General features: G+C 40.2%; 1 protein-coding gene across 1 annotated transcript in view; it reads left to right on the top strand.

The window, feature by feature from the left end:
- The first annotated feature begins 270 nt into the window (after positions 1-270).
- LOC126026055 (V-type proton ATPase catalytic subunit A-like) overlaps positions 271-19105 on the top strand; it is a 29614-nt gene continuing 10779 nt past the window's right edge. The window contains exons 1-7 of the mRNA XM_049785772.1: positions 271-361; positions 7799-7927; positions 10016-10230; positions 10617-10754; positions 13755-13906; positions 16325-16487; positions 18670-18778. Of these exons, the coding sequence (XP_049641729.1) occupies positions 277-361; positions 7799-7927; positions 10016-10230; positions 10617-10754; positions 13755-13906; positions 16325-16487; positions 18670-18778 (991 nt within the window). The 5' untranslated portion in view covers positions 271-276. The remainder of the gene's footprint in view (positions 362-7798; positions 7928-10015; positions 10231-10616; positions 10755-13754; positions 13907-16324; positions 16488-18669; positions 18779-19105) is intronic.

Genomic DNA, 19105 nt, shown 5'->3' with positions numbered 1-19105 from the left:
TGCTATATTACTTTGCATTTTATTTGAAGAGGAAATTATTCAAGCATATGCCTTAAGGGAAGAGTTGACTATATTTGTTTTAAAACCTGAAATTATGGGCCAGAGTGATAGCACAACTGTAAGGTGTTTGCCTTGCATTCAGCCAACACAGAACATACCCCAAGCCTGCCAGGAGTAACTCCTGAGAACCACCAGGTTGATCCAAACACCAAAATTAAAAAAAAAAAACAAAAACCTGAAATTATGACTTTTATTTTAAATCCTAGGTAAATTAACATGATGGATTTCTCCAAGCTACCCAAAATAGCTGATGAAGATAAAGAAAGCACATTTGGTTATGTGTATGGAGTCTCAGGACCTGGTAAGTAATAATATCAGTAGAAAAATAATGTTATTGTTTTATATATAAATACATACACATTTGAGACTTGATAGAAGGCTCAAAGTTTGGGAGTATTTGTTTTGCATAAAGGCACCTGATATTCAAACAGGTACCTCATGGTTACCTGAACACCTCCAAAAGATAAAAAAAAAATACCCACATACACAAGTTTATGATCACTTACATAAACTGTCCTTCCTAAAAGATTTCATTGCTGCAGCTTCACGACTAATCTTGAGACTCAAGACAGGACAAGCCACTAAAACTCATCATCCTGTTCTACAGATCCTAGCTTCACAATACCACCAGATTTCACAATCTCAACAGCCCAGTATGGATATGCCGAATTAAGTGGTAAAGTAAGCACAATAAACAAAAGACAATAACACAGAAGGCTCAACTAGCAGCAGACAGCTTACTAACCCCTCTGGCAGTGACAATTTTCACAAATAATTCTTTTTTTGGGGGGATTTGGGCCACACCTGGCAGTGCTCAGGGGCTTCTCCTGGCTCTGTGCTCAGATATCGTTTCTGGGAGGCGCGGGGGGGGGGGGTGTGTGGTGGGGGGTGGCCCATAAGGGGTGCTAGGGATTGAATCCGGGTTCATCCTGGGTTGGCAACATGCAAGGCAAACACTACCACTGCATTATCGCTCCAGACCCTCACAAATATTCTTTTACTGAAGCATTTTTTTTTATATATTTCCAGTAGCCATTTTGTAACAAGCAATAAAAATAAATTAGGGCCCGGAGAGATAGCACAGCAGCTTTTGCCTTGCAAACAGCCGATCCAGGACTAAAGGTGGTTGGTTCGAATCCCGGTGTCCCATATGGTCCCCCGTGCCTGCCAGGAACTATTTCTGAGTAGACAGCCAGGAGTAACCCCTGAGCAATGCTGGGTATGGCCCAAAAACCAAAAAAAAAAAAAAAAAAAGATGTCTTTGGTAATTAGGAATGAAAAAAATACAGGGTGGGTACAATGGTACAGAATGTAGGGCATTTGGTTTGTATGCCACCAACCCCAGATTTAATCCCCGGCATCCCATATGGTCCCCCGAGCTTGCCAGGAGTAATTTTTGAGTGCAGAGCCAGCACTAACTTCTGAGCACCAATGGGTGTGGCCAGAAACTAAATAAGAAAGAATTGAGGAAATCCTATATCAGAAGGGATCATTTAATATTCATATTAAATTAAATCATTCAAATAATGAATATTAAATGAGATAATTATTGAGATAATTTATAATAGCTTAAGAATAGGCTGAAATCCAAACTATTTTAGAAAAGGCAAACAACTTCATCAAGAATTTTTCTGAAAAAAAAAATAAAAAAAAAGAATTTTTCTGAAACTTACAGTAAACTGGCCTTTTTCAAAAATTATTTTCTCTTATTGTTTTATTGTTAATTTATAACATGGAATTTTAGGGGTATATATTTTGTTTGGGTACATCTTGCAATGTTCAGGGATTGCTCCTGTCTCTGAACTCAGGAATTACCCTGGTGGTATTTGAGGGACCTTATCAGATGCCAGGTATTAAACCCAGATGCCATGGTACAAGGCAAGTGCCCTATCCACGGTACTATCTCTCCAGCCCCATGGATATACTTTTTAAGTAGTTAATAAGATAAAAGAGGAGGGCGCGGGAGAAAAAAAAAAAAGATAAAAGACCAATTTTATTGTGTGGAGAGGTGAGGCTTGGAGCCACACCCAGCAATGTTCATGGGTTACTCCTGTTTATGTCCTCAGGAATCACTTTTAGCAGTGCTTGAAAAACTTATTGGAGGGCCCGGTGTGGTGGCGCTAGAGGTAAAGTGTTTGCCTTTGCCAGTGCTAGCCTTGGACTGACCGCGGTTTGATCCCCCTGGCATCCCAATTGGTCCCCAAGCCAGGAGTGACTTCTAGCTAGGAGTAACCCCTGAGCGTTACCGGGTGTGGCCCAAAAAACAAAACCAAAAACAAACAAAAAAATAGAGTTCTTAGGGGCCGGAGAGATAGCATGGAGGTAAGGTGTTTGCCTTGCATGCAAAAGGACGGCAGTTCGAATCCCCGGCCAGGAGCGATTTCTTAGTGTAGAGCCAGGAGGAACCCCTAAGCGCTGAGGGGTGTGACCCCCCCCCAAAATAAAAAAAAAGAAAAGAAAAACTTATTGGAGATCTAGGGACCAAAGCAGTGGCTCGGCGATAGGGTGTTTGCCTTGCATGCAGCTGACTTAGGACGGACTGTTCGATCCCCTGGTATCCCACATGGCCCCCCCAGCCCAGGAGTAACCCCTGAGCATCACCGGGTGTGCCCCCAAAACCCCACTCCAAAAATTAAAAAATTAAAAAATGAACAACTGAGGTTTAACCCTTGTTGGCTACATGCCCGACAAACACCTTATCTTACTGTTCCAACAAACTTTATATAGTTTATTTCGCAAAAGGACCCCTCTCCCCTGTCCATCAAGCTATTTATTGCCAACTCCACAGCGCCCCACCTGGAAGGGCTAGGTGGGGCAATAGTCACAGAACAATCCTAAGGAAATACTTTTATATACAACAATTCCAAGAATAATCTTATGGAAACTTTTTCATATACTACAGTTTATGAAATATGAGTTTAGGTATACCTTGTCTTTCATTGTATTAGTTATATAGTAGTCATAGACATTAAATCTTTTTTTTTTTTTTGGTTTTTCGGCCACACCCTTTTGATGCTCAGGGGTTACTCCTGGCTAAGTGCTCAGAAATTGCCCCTGGCTTGGGGGGACCATATGGGACGCTGAGGAATCAAACAGCGGTCTTTCCTTGGCTTGTGCTTGCAAGGCAGACACCTTACCTCTAGCGCCACCTCGCCGGCCCCAACATTAAATCTTTATTGTTATAATACATGTTTATTAAATATTAATACATCAATAGTTTCTTCTTGCATATTGTACAATTCTAATCTATTCTGCTGGAATACTAAATATTATAAATAGATTTATTTGTGCACATATTTGAAAATGGCCCATTTTCCCTTTCTGCCAGAAAAATAATTTTTGCTTTCAAAATAATATGATCTAAAATAAAAATACACATCCTAAGTATTTATAAGAAATAGTTTCTTTTTTTATTTTTATTATGACCAAAGTGCATTACAAATCTTTCACTGCATCATTTATGGTACATAGTGACAATAAATGAGGGGCATTCCCACCACCAGTGCTGTCCTCCCTCCGCCCCTGTTCCCAGTATGCATCCCATATTTCCCTCCTCTACCCCCCAGTATGCTAGTGCAACTGGTCTCCACTTTACAGCTTATTGTAGATTGAGCATCTATTCCACCGTCATTGGAGATAAAAAGGATAAGAAAAAGGGGAGAAAAAAATTTGGTGACCAAAAAAAGAAAGAAGAGAGAAAAAAAAGAAAAATGGAAGAAAAAAAAATGGACCTGGCAAATAAAAATAAAAATAAATCTCTAAATAATAATTACAAGAGTGAAAAAGAAAGAGAAAAGTGGAAGAAAAAAGAGAAGGAAAATAAAGTAAAAAACTAACAAATCAAAACAAGAAAAAGTATGTGTGCTGGAGTGGTAGGGTTTGGCGTTTCCCCCACTTTTTTTTTTTTTTTTTTTTTTTTTTTTTTGTGCATAGGCACAGTAAGCATTGGGGAAGAAAGGGAATTCCCATGGCCTAAGAGATTCAGGGTTTCTCCATCCTTGAAGCATACCATCATGGGATCAACCCCTGGCTCCATATATACTCATTACCCCATCCCAAAGGCTTTTTTGTGATGCCAGGAAAGTTTCCTCTCGGTTGTATGTGAGAAAATCAAGCCACTGTAGCTAGCGATCTTGGTATTTGCGCAGGTTATAGGTCAGGGTTTAGGATAGTCTCTAGGTTGAGGTTCCTATCCATTCGTTATTGTGGTGTTCAGTCTTCTGTAACACTTGCTCCCTGTTTTCGTTCAGTCCCTAAGCTGATGCCTAGGATATTATGGATCCTAAGGTTCTGCTCAGTCTCTGTTGTCCAAGTTGGACCTCTGCAATAAGACATCTTGTTGTTGTTGTTGTTGTTTATGTGTCCTGGACTACAGCCTAGGGTAGGGTTTTCCTTATTAGTCCCAAGGTAGGCTCTGTTCAGTCACGGTTGTCAAAGTCAGTTTTCTGTTGTTGGTGCTCTTATTTTTCACAGTTCAAAGGACGATATCTCTTCTGATTTCCATTTAATGTTAGGTGATGTGATAGGACAGCCTGGTCTTAGGTCAAGTTTTCCTTTCCTCGTTGTCATATCAAAACTGGCACAAGTTGGTGTCAGAGTAGTATTATAAATCTCCCAATGGAGCTTAGTTCCTGGTGGTGTTGCCCAGAGCTGTATCATTTCTATGTTGGGGATCTGGGGTTTCAGATTGGACTAACACTGTCCAATCTCCTGGGGACTGGTTGTATCCACATGACACATATTCAGGATGGGAGGCACCCTTTTGCTATAAAAAGTGAGTTCTTATCCCTAGAAGATAAGATCTTGTTTCTGTGTCTATGGTTTCCCCTTTTTTTTACTGTTCACATACAAAAACGTATGGTGTCATACTGTGTTGTTGGTGCTATTCTGGGTAAGGATGATAGGCTGCACACACAGTCTCTGTCGTCTGGTTTTGTTCTGAGCTTTTATCCCAGTCAAGGCTTTTTGTACCAAGCAGCACCAAAAATGGTAAGGATAGAGAAAAAATGTATATATTAAAATAGAACAAATAAATAAAGCTGAGTTAAAAAGAAAAAGTATTCGAATAAAACAAGTGGTGGAGGAGGCTACTTGTATATTTAGGAATACACATCTTAAGATGTATTGTTATACAGGTATTGAGTTTCCATAGGCAATATAAGACTCCCAATTAAGTCTTTTGATATATTCTTGTGGGGAGTAAAAGCCAAGGTACTTTTCGATTCACAGGCCTTGGAATTGAGTTTGAGAGGTGCTTTGCTGCATTACGAGACCATATAGTGTCTTTGAGCTGGGAGTTTTGCTGAGGCCGATTCCTGTATCGTGCAACAGTCCACGATTTGGTGGGGGTGAGAGGGGCCATCAAGCATGAGTCAGCAGGTGTGCTGGTTGTAGTTCTTTGCCGATGCATGAGAACGGGGACCCAGAGTGTGTCTTTCACTGAGGAGCTGGAAGGTGGTCTGTTGGGGCAGGAGGTCAATCTTGGTGCCTACCGAGTTAGGAACTGAGGGTAAAAAGGGTTAAATTAGGGGAAGATAACGAATCAGGATTGAAAAATGAGGGGATAGAGGAGACACTGGGGTAGGGGAGAGGCAATACATGACAGGGGCTATATACTATATATATATATGAATTGTTTGTGATTTCGGCTTGGAGTCAGTATGGAAAGTCACGTCCATAAAGACTGACTTTAAAAATCTATTTGAGTGTTATCATCCAAATCTTTGGTATTCCGTTTCCTTTCCTAGGAACCATCTAGAATGAAGAACATTTTTAGATAATGCTTAAAAAGTATAACCGCCCGCACGGTTATAAAAATGAGTATTAGTAAGAAAAGAAACTGCTACAGGGGGTCCAGTATGAATACGGGAGGAGTTTCCCTCTTTTCTTCTCCCCCCAGAGCCCAGTTACCAAACCTGGCCCTGAAGACCAGTTTGGCATGGGGGGATCTCGGTCTTCTGGACTAGGTGGTCAGCCCAGGAGGCCATTGGCTAGCTACTTGCCCAGATTCCCAGCCATACCTGTAGGAGAGGAGCAGGAGCATGTGGGATCGTCTGGGTCCAGCTGCAGCCTCCCTCTCCAGTATGAAAAAGCATGGGGGAGGAGTTTGCCTCCTCCCCATCCACCCAGAGCTCAGATGCCAGATCTAGCCTTGAAAGCCAGCCTGGTGGGGGGGGGGGGCGGAGGCTCTCGGTCTCCAGGACTAACTGGTCAGTTCTGGAGGCCTTTGGCCAGCTGTCTGTCCAGATTCCCAGCCATGCCCGTAGAAGAGGAGCAGTAATCCTGGCATGTGGGATCTTCTGGGTCAAGCTGCAGCCTTCCTCTCCAGTTTGAAAAAGCATGGGATTGGAATTTCCCTCCTCCCCCCTCCCCCCAGAGCCCAGTTGCCAAACCTGGCCCTGAAAACCAGTTTGGCATGGGGGGGGGATCTTGGTCTCCTGGACTAAGTGGTCAGCCTAGGAGGCCATTGGCCAGAAATAGAATTTCTTAACCAATATCTCAGCAGTGGTGGTGTCTTATCTTTTATGGTGTGTGAGAAACATTTGTAGATGCATTTGTAACTTTTTAGGTAGAACTATCATTACTTTATTATGATACTTGTCAGAATACTTTTTAGAACCAGTCAAGAGAGATAATACTTTTGGTAAGGTGTTTGCTTTGCATGTGACTAATTTGAATTTCATCCCCAGTGCCCTGTAGGATCCCTGAAAGCCCACCAGATCAAAAAGTAGAGAGCCAGGAATAAGCCCAGTCATTGTCAAGTGTGACCCAAAACCAAAATCCAAACCAAATGAACAGAGAAAAAAAAACCCAACTATAAAATATAAGAAAGTAAAAACTCTTACTGTCTTAGATATTATCTGTCAAAGGAATACCAAACTGATAATATTTTAGCTACTGGCCAAGCTTTTATTCCAATTTTAATAGATGATTCTTTAGTGTTAAAGTATGACTTCAAAACCTGGCATTCCATATTTATAGCTGCTTGGGTTGATCAAATGTTATTTTAATCAAATGTTATTAACATGCCTTAATGTTATTAAGAGTTTGCAATGTAAAATTTTATACATTTTTGTTTGATTTTATTTTTTTGTTTTTGTTTTTGTTGTTTTTTGGGGGGTCCAAACCCAGCAGCAATCAGGGGTTACTCCTAACTCTGCATTCAGAAATTATTCCTGGCTTGGGCCAGAGTGTAGCTCAGCAGTAGGGCATTTGCCTTGCACAAGGCTGACTCAGGATGGACCTCAGTTCAATCCCCAGCTTTTCAAATGATCCCCCAAGCCAGGAGTGATTTCTGAGCATATAGCCAGGAGCAACCTCTGAGTGTCACCCTCAGGGGTGGCTCCAAAACAAAACAAAACAAAAAAGGAATTATTCCTGGCAGGCTCAGGGGACCATATGGGAGGTTGGTGGGTCAAACCCAAGTTGGCCACATGTAAGGTAAATGCCCTACCTGCTATGCTATCCTAGAATTTCAAAATTAATTCAGTGGACAATCTTTATATTTCAGTATATTATTTCAGTGAACAATCTTTAGTGTAATGTTAATTTTGTATGTCTTTTTATATCATGTTTAAGAAATTGCTAAAATAAATCTTTTTATAGCAGATTTTATATTTTTATGAAAGTATGAATTATATAATTGAATTTCTCTAATGTTTTTTATTATCTGTGCATAATCACAGAACCTTTAGTCATCAGAATACTGATTTCTTTTATTTATTTATTTTTTTTTTAGTGGTTACAGCCTGTGAAATGGCAGGTGCGGCCATGAATGAATTGGTAAGAGTGGGCCACAGTGAATTGGTTGGAGAGATTATCCGTTTGGAGGGTGACATGGCTACTATCCAAGTGTATGAAGAAACTTGTATCCTTTTTTGTTTCATTTCTTGTCTTTTTCTATAAGCCAGATTTCAAATATTGAAATAGAAGCAGATTCACCTATTGGTGTAACATGAAATGTGAATGTAGGTTAAAAAAAAACAATAAATTATATGAAAGTTCTTATTTTAAGAAATTGGTATTATCTTCTGAATTTTCATTGTTCTTAACATTTTCATAATGAGGAAAATTTAGGAGAAGCCAATTGGGGTTTTTCTTCAAAAGGACACATAGAAGAAAGATAAAAGAGTAACATTGAGGGGCCAGAGCGATTGTGCAACTGTAGGGCATTTGCTTTTCAAGCTACTGTTCCAGGACTGACCTCGGTTCGATCCCCAGCATCCCATATGTTTCCCCAAGCCAGGAGCGATTTCTGAGCGCATAACCAGGAGTAACCCTTGAGCATCACCAGTATAGCCCAAACACCCCCCCCAAATACAGAATAACGTTAATATGTAGAAGTTAAAATTAAATTTGGGGCTGGAGGGCTGGAGAGATAGCATGGAGGTAAGGCATTTGCCTTTCATGCAGAAGGTCATTGGTTCGAATCCCGGCATCCCATATGGTCCCCTGAGTTTGCCAGGAGCGATTTCTTAGCATGGAGCCAGGAGTAACCCCTGAGCACTGCCGGGTGTGACCCAAAAACAAACAAAAAAAAATTGGGGGCTGGAGAGATAGTAGTGTTGTGTAGAGGGCTTGCACATGGCCAACGCTGATTTTATTCCCAGCATTCCATACGGCACCCTCAGCCTGCCAGGAGTGATTCCTGAGTGCAGAGCCAGGAATAACCCTAGAGCTCCATGGGGTGCTTTTCTTCCAAAAAAAAAAAAAAAAGATAAAATCATATCCAATATGCTTAGATTTTACACATAACATTTACTTTCAATTTCTGTGTAAAAATAAAGAGAAAAGAAATGAAATCTTGTAAGAAGAGCTTGGTTTTTCTTTGTTTCATTACATATTTTATTTTTATGTGTTTTGTTTTCTTTTTGAGTCACACAGCGCTCAGGGGTTACTCCTGACTCTAGTTCAGAAATCGCCCCTGGCAGGCTCAGGGGACCATATGGGATGCCGGAATTCGAACCAATGACCTTCTGCATCAAAGGCAAATGCCCTACCTCCATGCTATTTCTCCAGCCCCACATTTTTTTTTTTTTTTTGGTTTTTGGACCACACCCGTTTGACGCTCAGGGGTTACTCCTGGCTATGTGCTCAGAAATCGCCCCTGGCTTGGGGGGACCATGTGGGATGCCGGGGGATAGAACCGTGGTTTGTCCTATGCTAGCGCTTGCAAGGCAGACACCTTACCTCTAGTGCCACCTTCCCGGCCCCAATCCCACATATTTTATTTAGATTGAACAACGATTTCACTTTTGTTTAATAATTTTTTTTGTGTGTGGTTTTTGGGTCACACCCGGCAGTGTTCAGGGGTTTATTCCTGGCTTCATGCTCAAAAATTGCTCCTGGCAGGCACGGGCGACCATATGGGATGCCGGAATTCGAACCGATGATCTTCTGCATGAAAGGCAAATGCCTTACCTCCATGCTATCTCTTCGGCCCCTTAATAATTTTTTTAAACATGCTTTTTTTTATTAATAATATGTTGTGGAAGAGGGATATGTATATAATATAGTAAAACATTAATGGTAGGGTCTAGCTGGCAAAGATTGAGGGTTTTACCATAGAAGTAATTTTGTTGAGGATTTAAAATCTTCATAATCAGGTTAAAAATGAAAGTACAGAAGCCGGAGAGATAGCATAGAGGTAGGGCGCTTGCCTTGCATGCAGAAGGACGGTGGTTCAAATCCTGGCATCCCATATGGTCCCCCAAGCCTGCCAGGGCAATTTCTGAGTGTAGAGCCAGGAGTAACTCCTGAACGCTGCTGGATGTGACCCAAAACCAAAAAAAAATTAAAATAAAAATGAAAATACAATTTATAGTTTTATAGTTTCATGTTACTTTGTTGTTAGGACATATGTTGAGTATCATTTCTTTCTTAAACTATGGTATTTTATTTTTATTTTTATAGTATTTAAACTTACCTAGTAAATTTTCCTCAAAATGGCTTCTAGCTGGCTTGACTGTTGGAGATCCTGTACTCTGTACTGGTAAACCGCTTTCTGTAGAGCTTGGACCTGGCATTATGGGATCCATTTTTGATGGTATTCAAAGACCTTTGTCAGATATCAGGGCTATGACCAAAAGTATCTACATTCCCAGAGGAATTAATGTGCCTGCTCTTAGAAGAGATTTAAAATGGGATTTTACACCTTGCAAAAATCTTCGGGTATGTCTTTGTAACTGAGATTTATAAAGTTGCAGAGAGAATGTGAAATTTATGCAATTTGAGCTATTTTGTATTCTTAGATAAAATTAAAATGTACCATAGATATATAGTTTAATTAAGGGCTGGAGAGATAGCACAGTGATAGGGCGTTTGCCTTGCAAACAGTCACTCCAAGATGGATGGTGGTTCAAATCCTGGCATCCCATATGGTCCCCCATGCCTACCAAGAGTGATTTCTGAGTGCTGAGCCAGGAGTAACCCTGAGTGCTACCGGGTGTGACCCAAAAACCAAAAAAATAAAAATAAAAATAATTAAAAAAGGAAGAAAGAATATAGTTTTATTTTTCAATAAATTCAGTAGTAAAGCCAACTTATTTGTTCTTTAGGTTGGTAGTCTTATAACTGGTGGAGATGTTTATGGAATTGTCAATGAGAACTCTCTCATCAAGCATAAAATAATGTTACCTCCAAGAAAAAAAGGGACTATAACTTACATTGCTCCACCAGGGAACTATGACACTTCCGTAAGTATAAAAAGTAATTTTGTGGCCTGTTTCATATAATAATTACTTGGTTTTATTGCCCTAAGTGTTCTATATTTTTATATAAGGTGTAAATTCCCACAAATTTTTAATTAACTTTTGGGAGTACAAAAAGCAGAGAATACTGCTTTTATTTTTGAATAAATGTCTAACAGCTCATTTTCTTTAAATAAATAAAATTATTATAAAAAGAAATGGCTAACAGGTACAAGAAAAGGCATTCAGTATTGCTAGTCCTCAGGAAATTGCAAATCAAAGCTCAGTGTGATACATAATTTCACTCCTGTTAACATGACTATTACCACCCAGCAAGAGAAAACAAGTATTGGTAAGAGCATAGAGGAAAGGGAATCCTCATCTACAATTGTTGTGAATTAGTCATTTTATGTAGCCACTATGAAAACAGCCTGGAGATCCCTCAGAAAATGGAAAATTTAGCCACTATATGATCCAGGAATTCTAATTGGGGAATTTCTGAAGAAAATAAAAACACTGACTTGTGAGATACGTGCACTTCTTTACAGCATTATTTGCAATATATTCCAATATCAATTGCAAGTTGCCTAAGTAACAATCCTTGGCATCCCATAGGGTCTCTGGAGCACACAGCCAGGAGAAAGCTCTGAGCACTACCCGGTATAGCTCAAAAAGCAAAAATAAAATAAAATAAAGCAAAACTACCAATGATCTTTCAGGTAGAAAGCTCTCAGAACATTATGCTAAATGAAATAAGGTCAGAGAAAAACATAATTTATGATCTCACTTATATATGACATCTGATAACACAATAACAAAATGAAAAATCAAGCTCAGAGATTAAAAGAACAGTGGTAATTGTTAATGGCAGGAGGTGGTTATGTAAGTCCAGAGTGGGCTAATGGGTAGAGTCAAAAGATGAAATTTATAGATATAACTTTCTTGAAGCTGTAAAGTATGTTTGGTGATTATAGTTATGAAACTGTTGTGCATGTATTGCATATGTAAAGATTATTAAGAAAATAGATCTTGGGGCCCAGAGAGATAGCACAGAGGCGTTTGCCTTGCAAGCAGCCGATCCAGGACCAAAGGTGGTTGGTTGGAATCCCGGTGTCCCATATGGTCCCCCGTGCCTGCCAGGAGCTATTTCTGAGCAGACAGCCAGGAGTAACCCCTGAGCACCGCCGGGTGTGACCCAAAAACCAAAAAAAAAATAGATTTTGAGGTCAGTGAGGTGGCGCTAGAGGTAAGTTGTCTGCCTTGCAAGTGCTAGCCAAGGAAGGACCGTGGTTCGATTCCCCGGCGTCCCATATGCCCCCCCAAACCAGGGGCAATTTCTGAGTGCTTATCCAGGAGTAATCCCTGAGCATCAAACGGGTGTGGCCTGAAAAACCAAAAAAAAAATATATATATATATATCTTAGAAAGTCCTCTTCCATTAAAAAATAAACCTGGTACATGTTAACTGCCATTTTTATGTGATAATTTCAGAATATAGACAGATATCAAATCATTCTTGGTATACCTGAAACTAGTGTAATGCATAAACATTTCTAATCTTTTGGCCGGAGCAGTAGCACAGTAGGGCATTTGCCTAGCACACAGCCAACCCAGAACAGACTCAGGTTTGATTCCCGACATCCTATATGGTCCCTGAGCCTGCCAGGAGCAATTTCTGAGCGAAGAGTCAGCAGTAACCCCTGAGCACTGCTGGCTGTTAAAAAAAAAATAAAGGTACAGGCTGGGCGGTGGCGCTAAAGGTAAGGTGCCTGCCTTGCCTGCGCTAGCCTTGGATGGACCGCGGTTCGATCCCCCGGTGTCCCATATGGTCCCCCGAGCCAGGAGCAACTTCTGAGCACATAGCCAGGAGTAACCCCTGAGCGTTACCGGGTGTGGCCCAAAAACCAAAAAAAAATAAATAAATAAAAAATAAAGGTATTAATCTCCCCTTTTAAACAAATTTTAATTAATTAAAAACCTGGGATTTACAATGCTATATTAGTTGTTGAGTATAAGGCATACGATAATTCAACACGAATCCTATCACCAGTGTCAACTCTCATCACCAGGCTCCCATACTCCATCATCCTCCACTCCTCAACCAACCTTCCACCTCCTGCATACCACCCCCGGAAGGCACATTGAAGTTTGGTGATTTCAGCATACATTTCATACTTTCACTGTTGTTGAGTCTGTTCTTTAGATACATAGCTATACCACTCTCCTCAGCCTCATTATAACTGAAGCCCAGACCCCTACTCCCCATTACTTCCCATCTTTTTCCTTCCCTCCTTGATTTTTTCTCCTTTTTCTCCCTAGGTTCTGGGATCAAGGGTGATCTAGGCATCCCCCTCTGTATTAATTACATTTCCTAATTCGATTATTTTATATACCGCAGATAAGTGAGATTATTCTGTTTGTCGTACTTCTTCTGGCTTACTTCATTCAACATGATATCTTCCAGTTCCAACCAGGTTGCAGCAATTGCATGATTCATCATTTCTTGCATCTGCATAGTATTCCATTGTGTATATCACATCTTCATAATCCTCTCATTTGTCATTGGACACCTAGGTGGACTCCATATCTTAGCTATTGTACTCATTACAGCAGTGAATGCATTGTACTCTTTACAGCACACAAAGGTGTACATGCATCTTTTTTTGTTTTTGTTTTTGTTTTTGGGCCACACCCGTTTGACGCTCAGGGGTTACTCCTGGCTATGCGCTCAGAAGTCGCTCCTGGCTTGGGGGGACCATATGGGACGCCGGGGGATCAAACCGAGGTTCATCCTACGCTAGTGCTTGCAAGGCAAACACCTTACCTCTAGTGCCACCTTCCCGGCCCCGGTTATGCTCAATTCTAAGTTTTCTGAGGAGTCTCCATACTGTGTTCCACAGAATTTACCAATTTTGCTTATCCCTAAGAAGAACCAGGTATGCTTTGATTTTAGAGGAAAAAATATTTATAAAATTGACTCCTTAAAATTCTACTGTATTTTTATAGGATATTGTCTTGGAGCTTGAATTTGAAGGTGTAAAAGAGAAGTTTACCATGGTCCAAGTTTGGCCTGTACGTCAAGTTCGGCCTGTCATTGAGAAACTACAAGCCAATAATCCTTTGTGGACAGGCCAGAGAGTACTTGATGCCCTTTTTCCGTAAGTTGGAGCTGTAGCCCATGGTTTTCCCTCAGGAAAAAGTCTTTGATTTTTTCTTTCAGTATTTGCAGATAAATTTTTAATGTCTTTATCTATACAGTTCGTAATTATTTCTATCTAGAATGTAAATTGGATATGCAGTATCTATTATATATTGTCAGTGACTATGGACTACTGTTCTACCAGTGAAGCCTTTTTTTCTAACTCAGAAAGTGCTATTTCTAAATATTTATGAAAAAAATTAAATTTTGAGCCTAAATTTTGAGTCCTTGTTAATAAAACAATGCAGTACTCTTCTTAACTTACTCTAATATTAATTGATGATTTGTAAAATCATCTAAACTTTCTTGCTGCACATCCATCTTAATGTGTAGTCTGGTCTTTTCTATTTCCTTTTTTTTTAAGTATTTGTCCCAATGACATAGTGGTCTATCTAGAACATACTTGGTCCTTTATCATTCAGAGCTCTTCATTGCTCTTAAAATATACACACACCTTAAGTTCTACAAAACCTTCTTAATGATCATTGCTTGCCATCTACTGTTGTCTCAGCTTCCTGGCTTCTTATTTCTTTATACAACATGTTCTAGGTGTATTGAATCATTTTTAATTTCTCAAGAAATAATCTCTTCCCCTTGTTTCCTGGACCTCTTGTTCCATCTGCTTGGGATATTATTTTTGTTTATCAAGCTGGTTTCTAGTTCCTTTCAGGTCCTATTTAAAATTTTATTTAGTGCTCCATCTGATGGTGCTCAGAGGCTACTACTTCACAGTTGTTTTGATTTGCATCTCCCTGATGATTAGTGATGTGGAGTATTTTATCACGTGCCTTTTAGCCATTTGTATTTCTTTTTTGTCAAAGTGTTCATTTCTTCTCCCTATTTTTTGATGGGGTTAGATGATTTTTTTCTTGTAAAGTTCTGTCAGTGCCTTATATATTTTGAATATTAGCCCCTTATCTGATGGGTATTGGATGAATAGTTTCTCCCACTCAGTGGGGGGCTCTTGTATCCTGGGCACTATTTCCTTTGAGGTGCAGAAGCTTCTCAGCTTAATATAGTCCCATCTGTTTATTTCTGCTTCCACTTGTTTGGAGAGTGCTGTTTCCTCCTTAAAGATGCCTTTAGTCTGTCTCAATGTCATGGAGTGTTTTACCTACGTGTTGTTCTATATACTTTATGGTTTCAGGTCTAGGTCTTTAATCCATTTGGATTTTACCTTCATACATGGTATTAGCTGGGGGTCTAAGTTCGCTTTTTTGAAAGTAGCTAATCAGTTGCCAACACCACTTATTGAAGAGGCTTTCCCTATTCCATTTAGGATTTTTTGCTCCTTTTTCAAAAATTAGGCACCATATATTAAGAAAGTTTTGGGGCCGGGCGGTGGCGCTGGAGGTAAGGTGCCTGCCTTGCCTGCGCTAGCCTAGGATGGACCGCGGTTCGATCCCCCGGCGTCCCATATGGTCCCCCAAGAAGCCAGGAGCAACTTCTGAGCGCATAGCCAGGAGTAACCCCTGAGCGTCACAGGGTGTGGCCCAAAAACCAAAAAAAAAAAAAAAAAAAAAAAGAAAGTTTTAAATTGCTTCCTAAATAGTCTGTGTGGAAACATTGCTCTCTTACTGTTGTCTCTTCAGCTTCTGCAAGCACAGGTCTTAATATTTAAGAAGTATTTTGTAAATAGGTAATTAATAAACATAGATGGATTTGATACATTAAAATTCTTGTTCATCTACCATTATATTTATAGCAAGCTATCAATTTCTTAGGTGGTCTTATTATTTTATTCTCCCTTCATTTACCTTTTATTGATATCATTGTTATTTCACTTCCTCTATTGTTGCAGTAACCCCGAATTACATACTTGGATGCAGTGCTCTCACCCTTAATTGTGTACTCACAAAGGGTTGTACACCTCATCTCTGGTGCTTGCACACACCTGATTGTAGTGTGCCACAGATCATATATTTTATTGTAATTCTTAGTTGCCATACAACAGAGCCTCTTTGCATTGGCTTGTGGGATAGTGCTAAGGATGTAAGTCACATCTCATATCTGGCCTGAAGTTATAGCGCTAAGCCATTTCAGGGTCCCTTTTAGGTTCTTTTGTTTGTCTTATATGACAACTTTCAAAATTATTCACTCTTTTTCCTTTAATTTTAGTTTTTTTTTAGTAGATGGGGATGTTGCCTTCCAAGTGGTACGCAGGAGGTCCAGGGACTACACAGATTTATTGGACAACTGGCCTAGTGGCCTGAGGTGCAACATTAGCTCAGTGCTGGGGTCGACAGAGTTCCACCTGATGACACTCAGGTTGTACCATGTAGTGTTAGGAATCAACCTAGGTCAGGTATATGTTATGTAGTTGGCCAATCAGTTGTGCCAACTCCTATTATGATACATATTTTGTTTTCTTTGTTAGATGTGTACAGGGAGGAACTACAGCAATTCCTGGGGCTTTTGGCTGTGGAAAGACAGTGATATCACAGTCTCTATCCAAGTATTCGAACAGTGATGTTATTATTTATGTAGGATGTGGTGAAAGAGGAAATGAGATGGCTGAAGTCCTCCGTGACTTCCCAGAGGTATGTGTGTGTGTACACATATTATTTATATATATTTGACTAACTCTCAGAGAATGTTAGACCATTGGTCTCCTTTGATTTGTAGTTAATAAATTGTGTTGGCTAAGAAGACTTGACAACAACAATGATCTGCTTACAGGACAGGGTTCTCTGCATTGCCCTTTAATTGTGAGGTGAAACAAGAGGACGCTCTGCACCATCCTGACTGCAATATAGGATATGCAGATTCCAGGATCTTTAATACAGAAACATGATACCAACAACAGAGAATGTGTGAAAAATAAAAGTGTATTGGCGGGCCCGGAGAGATAGCACAGCGGTGTTTGCCTTGCAAGCAGCCGATCCAGGACCAAAGGTGATTGGTTCGAATCCCGGTGTCCCATATGGTCCCCCGTGCCTGCCAGGAGCTAATTCTGAGCAGACAGCCAGGAGTAACCCCTGAGCACCACTGGGTGTGGCCCAAAAACCAAAAAAAAAAAAAAAGTGTATTGGCACTACAGACAATGACCTGGATTGGACAAACTAGTTTGCTGGAGCCTAGAGTTGGTCTTATGCCAGGAAACTTCAGGGGTAGGGTCTCCTTGTATTTAGGCCAAAGCTTTTCCATTCCATGTCCCTCATATTTTGGTGGGCCTATGCAAACAATAATTGCCACTCTAACACCGTTTTTACTGTGCTCCTTTGACTCTAATCCTTAAGAGAAACAAACCACTTAAACTTTTGAGGTTAACTTAAACTAATATGCATATGCATGGAAATGTAAAAAAGTACTTTGCCTTCAATGTTTAAGGAGTTATATAAGTGTTATGTCTTTAGATTGCTTTGTGTGCTGCTAAGAAATATTATGTACTATAATCTGAGGACTTGAGGGACAAAGCAATTGTACATAGGTTCTGCTTTATTTTTCTTAATGTTCTTTGGCTGAAAGTTCAAAGTTAAGATATCAGCAATAGGGGCCCGGAGAGATAGCACAGTGGTGTTTGCCTTGCAAGCAGCCGATTCAGGACCAAAGGTGGTTGGTTCAAATCCCGGTGTCTCGTATGGTCCCCCGTGCCTGCCAGGAGCTATTTCTGAGCAGACAGTCAGGAGTAACTCCTGAGCACTGCCGGGTGTGGCCCAAAAACAAAAAAAAAAAAAAAATTGTATATCAGCAATAGGACTACTGAGAATTCTGTTTATGGGTGATTGTCCTTCCACTGTAACTTTACCTTGTCCTCTTTCTTTGCATCTTTGTTCTCATAATTAAAATAAAATATAGGGGCCGGGCAGTGGCACTAGAGGTAAGGTGCCTGCTTGCCTGCGCTAGCCTTGGACGGACTGAGGTTCGATCCCCCGGCATCCCATATGGTCCCCCAAGCCAGGAGCAACTTCTGAGCACATAGCCAGGAGTAACCCCTAAGCATCACCGGGTGTGGCCCAAAAAGCAAAAAAAATAAATAAATAAAATAGTAATAAAAAGAAAGAAAAAATAAAATAGTGTTGAATATGGAAAGTACTCAGTATTTTTATTTGCTGAGAGTCTCTTTTTTTTTCTTTTTTTCTTTTTTCTTTTTTCTTTTTTTTTTTTTTTTTGGTTTTTAGGCCACACCCGGCATTGCTCAGGGTTTACTCCTCCTGGCTATCTGCTCAGAAATAGCTCCTGGCAGGCACGGGGGACCATATGGGACACCGGGATTTGAACCAACCACCTTAGGTCCTGGATCAGCTGCTTGCAAGGCAAACACTGCTGTGCTATCTCTCCGGGCCCTGCTGAAAGTCTCTTAAGCAATTTTCTTAAATGTATCTGTGCTTAAGGGACCAGAGAGATAGTAAAAACTGATAAGGCACTTGCTTTACATGCAGCTTCCTTCCTGGTACCACATTTGGTCCCAGAGGCCTTGCTGGTGTTATGCACTATGTACAGAGCCAGGAGTCAACCCTGAGCAATGCTAGATGTGACTCAAATACCAAAATATATGTCTGGATGTAGATACTGATATAGATACAGTATACAGAGAATAAGTTATAAAATGGAAATAATGCTTCACTTTACAGCAGTATGAGGTATGTAAAAGGGGGGGTGATTGGGGAATAAATGCTCTGGAAATAATGATTATAAGGAAGTTTCAATATAGACAGTGGTGAGAAGAGGGTTACAACATTTCATTTAAAACTGAGGATCACTAACAGATTGTTTCTTTAGCTCACAATGGAAGTTGATGGCAAAGTAGAGTCAATTATGAAGAGGACAGCTCTTGTGGCCAATACCTCCAATATGCCTGTTGCTGCTAGAGAAGCCTCTATTTATACTGGTGAGTACATGAGTTGGGATAAAAACAATAGCATCTATCTAGTTTGAGCACATTACCTAGCAACAGTTTTTTCATAAACTTTCATTCTAAAATACTCAAACTAAGATGTATCTATAGCTTTTAGAAATATTTGTTTATATATCTTAGAATATGTCATAAAACATTTATAAACATGGTGTACGATATGTGTTTGTATGTGTGTGTGTCATATAAATTTGGGGTGTGTGTCGGTAATTACTGCAGAACTTGGCAGTGCTTGGATCTACTCCCAGCTCTGTGCTTAGGGGGCACACCAGTAGTATTCAGGGCATAGAATCCCACATGCAA

This window comes from Suncus etruscus, chromosome 13 (genome assembly GCF_024139225.1).
Source record: "Suncus etruscus isolate mSunEtr1 chromosome 13, mSunEtr1.pri.cur, whole genome shotgun sequence".
Taxonomy (NCBI): domain Eukaryota; kingdom Metazoa; phylum Chordata; class Mammalia; order Eulipotyphla; family Soricidae; genus Suncus; species Suncus etruscus.
The sequence above is the reverse complement of the archived record's forward strand: the minus strand, read 5'-3'. Positions and strand labels throughout refer to the sequence as shown.